The sequence below is a fragment of the Lates calcarifer genome, linkage group LG13, assembly GCF_001640805.2.
Source record: "Lates calcarifer isolate ASB-BC8 linkage group LG13, TLL_Latcal_v3, whole genome shotgun sequence".
Taxonomy (NCBI): Eukaryota; Metazoa; Chordata; class Actinopteri; family Centropomidae; genus Lates; species Lates calcarifer.
Genome location: NC_066845.1, coordinates 8,397,639 through 8,404,376, shown reverse-complemented (window position 1 = coordinate 8,404,376; position 6,738 = coordinate 8,397,639). Strand labels below are relative to the sequence as shown.

Sequence of the window (6,738 nt, the reverse complement as noted above, 5' to 3'; positions counted from 1 at the left end):
CTAGCTGTAACTAATTTACATCAAGCTCATTTGTTGTTGTTGTTGTAGATGAGTTGTTTCAAATTACTTCCGTTTTGTCTCTGTCAAGTAATTAACATGCAGAAAACCTCACTCAAAGTAGCACTGTTCCATCACAGGAGAATTGTATGACTGCAAGCAACAATTATTTTCAATATTTGTATGTCTGATAATTATTTTCCAATAAAAATTGATTGATTTCCCAAATAAATAAGATGTCAGAAAATAGTGAAAGTGCTCATGGGCCAAAGTAATACCTTTAATATGTCAACACCACAAACGTGGGATATAATAATAGAGAGGCTGCTATCAGTGGGTTTTTAGATGAAGCAGTCACGTTAATGGGGGCTTTGGTTCTCCCCCTATGAGATTAATCCAGACACGCTAGACGCATTTATGACGCCGCATTGTGCCATTTCGGTTCGTTTATATAATGCACAACACATATTTTTATGTTTGGTTAATAATTACTTTTGTGTATTTACAACGGATATTGTTTTTCGGGTTTCCTCTCCTGGCTTTTTGTGATTGGTCCATCGGCCTGTGATGAATCCACAGCGGACGCTCTGATTGGTGAACAGCTAGAAACCAGGTAGTGGAAATACGGCGCAGCACGGGTTTTTGCTTAGTGTTTTACCTGCAGTTCTCGGTAAGTTCAGGTAAGCATTAGTTCGCATAATGAGTACATAAGGAAGAGGCCGCCGAACAGGAAGTTCGTGTCTAAAAACCTGCGTTGTTGACCCACGGTGTCGAAGCTGAGCAGTGTTCGCATTAGTGGCGACACTCAGGTCTTACATGCACTTTGCTCGTCTACTTTATCAATGAAACGTAATGACGTTATATAATTGAGCTACTAACCTATCCACAGACAATGCTGCTCTTTCCGGAGAAAATAACCCCCCCCCCCAAAAAAAGACAAAAAAACAACGGAACTCTTTTATCATTTTTCTCTCAGGGTGGAGAGTGAATCCTGTGACTCAGCACTGTAAAGAGCAATGAAAATGAATTTCATTCAGTAGGCCGCTATGTTTGTGCGTCACAGTGTCCTATTATCAGTCTGATGGAGAAGACATCATTAATACACAACCAATGGACACCTCAAGTAGATAGAGGAGGAAACAATTTTCACTGTGGAAGGAGTTTGGAAAGCAGCATGAATATTTATCTCCTACCAACACTGGAGATTTACAGTGGTGGAAGAAGTATTGAGATCCTTAAGTAAAATTAGCAGTATACTATGAAGAAAATACTCCATTACAAATAAAAGTCTTCCATTAATTCAGGTAAAAGTATGTACGAATTATCAGTAAAAAAAAAAAAGGCTAGCTATAGCTGATGAACAAATATAGTGGAATAAAAAATATACTGCTTCCCTCTGAAATGTAGTGGAGTAAAAGTAGGAACCAGCATAAAATTAGGAACTAACAGAACTGTAAGTACAGTCCATTAGTACATGTATTTAGTTACTCTCTACTTCTGGAAATCCATGTTAGCTATGTCCCTGAGTTAAGTTGTAAAGTCATGCTAAAAATTCTTTTCAAAAAAGAAATGTTCTTGCTTCTAAACATCTCCCATTCTTCATTTTATCTTTTCTTTGTGAATAATCTAATAAAGCAGGAGATAATCTTTAAAATGGCACTTCCCTAGAGATGTATGTAAGATATTCAGTATGAAAAGGGCACTGGCATTCACACTCCCGCTACACCCACCCATGTGTGCTCATAGCAGCTGACCCTGAAGTCTGAATGTCTGACTAGGACTACTCTACTCCAGGTGTTTTTTACAAACATGAATGTGTTTAAACAAGATTATATTCATAGTTACTACCATAGACTTACCCAGGCACCACTGGGTAATGTACTCATATTTATCCATGCTTGTTTCCTACGTGTAATTCTTCCGTTGTCTTTCTGCTCCACACAGTATCCATCATGGAAACGGCTCTGCTTCCTCGCGAGTCCGGCCAGTTCATAGCGGAGCGGAGTCGGGATGTGTTTGTGGAGGAGGAAGGAGTGCAGAAGGTGGCAGAGATGCTCTACATCCTCCGACACAGTGACAGTCTGACTGCCAGTGGCTGGAAGACGGCAAATCCATTGGCCCCAGCGCCCACATCTGACCAGGGGAGTTTGTCAACAGCTGGGGCCACCCAGAGCACAATATAATTACCTAACATTATACATACATTGTGACCAACATCCTACACAGATATTTGTGTTCAGTGAAAAGAAGGCAACAGCAAAATTGCACTAATAATCAGCAGTGGGCGGTGACAGGTGAAATGATCCTCAGTGCTCGCACATGGAGAGGGACCACAAAAATCCTAGAAAGATGCATGAATGAATTACTCATATCTGCAAATCTGGACAAGTTTCTGATTTGTTCATTGTCCAGCTTAGTCTGTATGGCTACATTTTTGACATTTTGTAGAGATGAATAATTGTTTCTTGTGACAGTTGAAAATAGCTCAAACAATGAGTCATTTGATTAGTCAGTCAGTAGGAAAATCTATGAGCAGCTGTTTAGATAATCAGTAAATTTTGTTGTTTATCAAGAATCTGATCATTCTATTCTCTCAAATGTGAGGATTTGGTGCTTTTCTGTTTTTTGTATCATTATAAACTTACAAGTATCTCTGGGTTTTAGACTGCTGGCTGGACAACAGTGCTCTAGGAAATGTGTGACAGGCATTTTTCACCATTTTCTGACATTTAAATGTAAAATAATCATCAGATTAACCAATGCTAAAAATTAAAAATGGCAATTTGTAACTGTCTATATTTACTGGTCAAAAAGGTTATTTAAAATCAAATTAGAGAAGGTCTTTGGATGTTTCATGGCTTTTATTCAGCAAAAGTTGAATGATGGAAAAAAATTTATTCATTCCTCAAAGATAATTACTAATGAGCACCAGTACATTAACTGTGTTCTAACGTGTGTCTTTCAATACTGCAGGCCTTGAACTGGGTTTTTGTGGTAGACACCCTGAACTTCTCCTTTTGGCCAGAGAAAGAAACTCAACAGTGTGAGGTGACCTACAAAGGGACGACATACACAGGTTACATGACACTGTGTGCTGCCATCATGAGGGCCATGGATGAAGGTGAGAGCATGTACAGTATGTCACTAAATAAATGATGTGTGGACACCAGAGTTCAGCTAAAAGGTTATCACACCAGCATTTTAATGAGGTTTACCCCTTAGAAAACACAGGTTACTTTTAAATTACACTCTCCTTTGAAGGGCAACTGTTTAAATTTTGCAGCTAAAAATTGTTTTGTTTAATAATACCTTGATTTAGCAGCCTCACATCTGACCTCCTTTTCCAAGTGCAAACTTGAGGTGATACATCACAGCTGTTACTTACATTTGCTGAGCAGCATTTCATCCAAATTGCACAGAAAATCAACTCAATTGTACCCAATAAAAGATAGCCTGGGTGATAGAAATGTCACAGTCATGAAGAAAAGGCAGGGCCTTGCTCTGAGAGACATACATGACATCGTTGCCTTTTTCATAGATTGATTTATCCTTTTTGCTAGAACCTTTCTCTCTGGAGACAAAGGTGTATATTCAAGCCTCTTTTTGATGTCTTTCCTTCTGTGTTCTGCATGCTTTTGTTTTGCACTGCTCTTGCCAATTATTGTGTATGCGCCCTTTACTTGAACTTGGACTGCTGGGAAATTGCTTGTAGCTCTGCATGCGCTTGTGCATCATTCATAATTAGCGTGAATGACTCCGGATATGAATCAATTATGTCTCATATGGAATAGTGCTCTCAATGTGTGGTCGCTGTGGCCTTTATAATTACAAGAGATTCTCTCAGAAAAGCTCAGGTAGCTTTGCTCCAGAGTGTGAATCTCAAGGGCTGACAGCATGAGATCAGAACAAATTATTTCTTTTGAGCCTCTTGTTAGAAACGGCTACTGTGGAGTTATGTTCCTGTTGTTATAGCACGCTATAACTTCATAAGTTAGTAGCCTTGAGAGTGCCTTTTCTCTTTCTCTCCAATTGTTCCTGTCTAAAGTATCGTCCGTGTAGCTGCTTCTCTTCTCTTCACTCCACAGGTATACCCATCACTGATCCCAAGTACTTCTCTCAGATGAGTGTGGAGGAGTTGGGTCATGTCCTTCGATCAGACAATGAAACACCTATGCCGATGCTTCAGGAGCGCCACCAGGTTCTAACATTATCATGTTAATGTCCTGCCACCATGATACTAGGGATGTAATGATGCACTTAATCCACAGGTCACATCAGTAATGTTACTTTGGTGTCACAGTTTGATACATCTTCAGTACGGTGATGAAGAGGAATGCTGAGGTTGTGCCATGCATTTCCTCTGTTTAAAACTGCACTGAACCCGTTCAGACTGCGTCCTATAGCACAAACCTAAAGCACAAACCTAAAGCAGTTCTTTTCAACTGAGAGACAAATAGATGTGGTTAGAAAAACAGGATGTATCTTCTCATCTCTCTAATCAATAGACTGAACATAAAAGGTGCATTGAATTGAAATTCTACTGTGCTGTTACGTTCCTGCATGGTACATAAAGTGTCTGACATATTGTCTTATGTCGTATTCATATGGCAGCTGTACACGTGTGTTTTTAATTTTTTTTGCACAAAACTTTAACCTTAAATAGATTAAATCCTCTATTTACATTTTTGAAGGTATTTTAAGATTAACTAAGAAAACTGATATTATAGCTCATTAAATTACTCTATTTCAGCATTACATTATTACCTCAGCTGTATTTCCTTTATGTTAAGTGGAAAGTGAAAGTATGCAGCTTAACCTCCTACTCTTCACCGTTGTCAAATTTGAACTGAATCCGATCTAACAAGGTGCTGACTGAAGGCGGACGCGTACTGCTGGAACACGGCGGAAGCTTCCGCAGTTTTATCAGCCAAGCCAGGAACGATGCCCGGAAGATGGTGGAGCTCGTTGTGGAGAAGATCCCTTCCTACAGGGACGAAGCTACGTATGAGGTTAGAGTCTGTGTACAGTGGGCCTTTTCTAGAATTGTGGAACATTTGATGTTTGGGATGTTTGCTGCAAATGCAAAGTTCAGGTTTTCTGACATTTTGTCTTGTTTTGTCTTGCATCAGTTACTAAAATAATCATAATTTCTGGTTGCATAGGTGTTGATTTACAAACAGAAGCCATTGCTTATTTCAGCTTTTTTCTTGAATTCATTGTATGTACAATAAATGTACTGTACAGTTGTGTAGACACACTGAGTTGAAAACCTGTAGGACATGTATGTGATCTGAGATAAATATATGCATTTGGAAAACTTAAGATAAATTGTGATGTTAGAGTTCCATCTCCTGGCCAAAGACAGTGTGGCAAGATTTCTAATGCTCTCTTCATATTATTCAGTCAGTGAAGGAGCAAATTATACTCTGCGTAGATGTATTATTGCCAGTATATTGTCTTTATTTAAGAACATCTGTCAAGCAATAGCTTAGGAACAAATAAACAGGTGTTTGAACAAACAGCACACACAGTATAAGCAGAGTGTAATGTGCAGTGTCCTGTTTGTTTCAGGGGAAGAGAATCTCATTCTACAAACGAGCCCAGATCCTGGTGGCAGATTTCTGGGGCGTCTTGGCGGCCAGAGGAGAGGGAGACATCATTAACATGGACTGGCTTACCATGTTCGCAGACTACAGGGTCCCACAGGCTCTCGTCTACCTCGGAGCAATACGATACTCTGACACACTGATGCAAACGCTGAAGAACGGTGAGACAGGAACGTGTGTGCACATAAAGAAATGAATCATTTTAAAAACTATGATATAATCACTCTGTGTGTTATACGTTTGTCTCCTACTTCATTTTAGGCGAGCTGCTGTGTTCAGGGGACAGGAGAGAGGTCGAGATCCGAGGTTGCTCAATCTGGTCTGTGGAACTGATCAAAGACAGACTTTGCCAGCTGGTGCGGGAGAGAGACGGACAGACCTGCAACGTCAACTCTGCAATCATCGACTTCTACCTGTGGCCTTACGCCAAGCAGCACCACAAAGAGATGGCCCACATTCCCATACACCACACACGCTGTATTTACTATTGACAAGCCGGCTGGCAGCATTACATACAGTAGGCTGCACTTCTCAGTGTGCAGACTTGGCACCGGTGCCTTTTCCTGGGATAAAGCCAAGCATGTCCTTGTGCCAAATATATGTACAAATGGGCCTCTCTCTAGCTCTAATGGAAACAGGTGTGAAGCTTTAATGTAGCTTGTTTGTCTGTGTGTGGGAGGTAGCACCTTTGTCCATTTACAGTCCATTAACATGTTTACTGTTGATGAGATGGAAAGTTTTCCAACAAACTTCTCGCTGCAACAAAAATAAAATATTTTGGTTAGATGCAGCATCTTATTTCTTTTACAGGAGTGTTGCAATAGATTCAGTCTGTTAATCATATTTTCACATCATCAACTGTAGGGCAACTCCTAAAAAATTTCACACTTTTCAAGAGGTTTATGCAGTAAATCCAGTTTAACTTACAACTTTTAATCATCCATGGTCATCCATACATACAATATACTCCACAGTTTATCTTGAAGTTTTTAAGAGGATTCTGAAATCTGAGTCAGACAAATCAAGCTTTTTAGTAAAAATGTTCCTGCTTGTGTTGTGCAGGAAAATTTCAAACTAAAAAGACTGAAACTTTGAAATATATTCCGCTGGATTTTTTTTAACTGCTTAACACACA

At 39.6% G+C, this 6,738-nt stretch overlaps 1 protein-coding gene across 1 annotated transcript; it reads left to right on the top strand.

Moving 5' to 3' along the window:
- Positions 1–572: 572 nt before the first annotated feature.
- Positions 573–6,389, top strand: qng1 (Q-nucleotide N-glycosylase 1). Its single transcript, XM_051075273.1, has 7 exons — positions 573–677; positions 1,942–2,139; positions 2,972–3,118; positions 4,083–4,195; positions 4,863–5,006; positions 5,569–5,764; positions 5,865–6,389. Exons 2-7 carry the CDS (start codon positions 1,950–1,952, stop codon positions 6,092–6,094), a joined length of 1,020 nt encoding a protein of 339 aa, XP_050931230.1. The 5' UTR covers positions 573–677; positions 1,942–1,949; the 3' UTR covers positions 6,095–6,389.
- Positions 6,390–6,738: the final 349 nt, after the last annotated feature.

Bases quoted from the DNA above. Each gene is read 5' to 3' on its own strand.
- qng1 (XM_051075273.1), top strand. From the start codon at position 1,950: ATGGAAACGGCTCTGCTTCCTCGCGAGTCCGGCCAGTTCATAGCGGAG. The intron at 3,119-4,082 runs GTGAGAGCATGT...TTCACTCCACAG, and splicing joins CATGAGGGCCATGGATGAAG to GTATACCCATCACTGATCCC. The intron at 5,007-5,568 runs GTTAGAGTCTGT...TGTTTGTTTCAG, and splicing joins GGGACGAAGCTACGTATGAG to GGGAAGAGAATCTCATTCTA.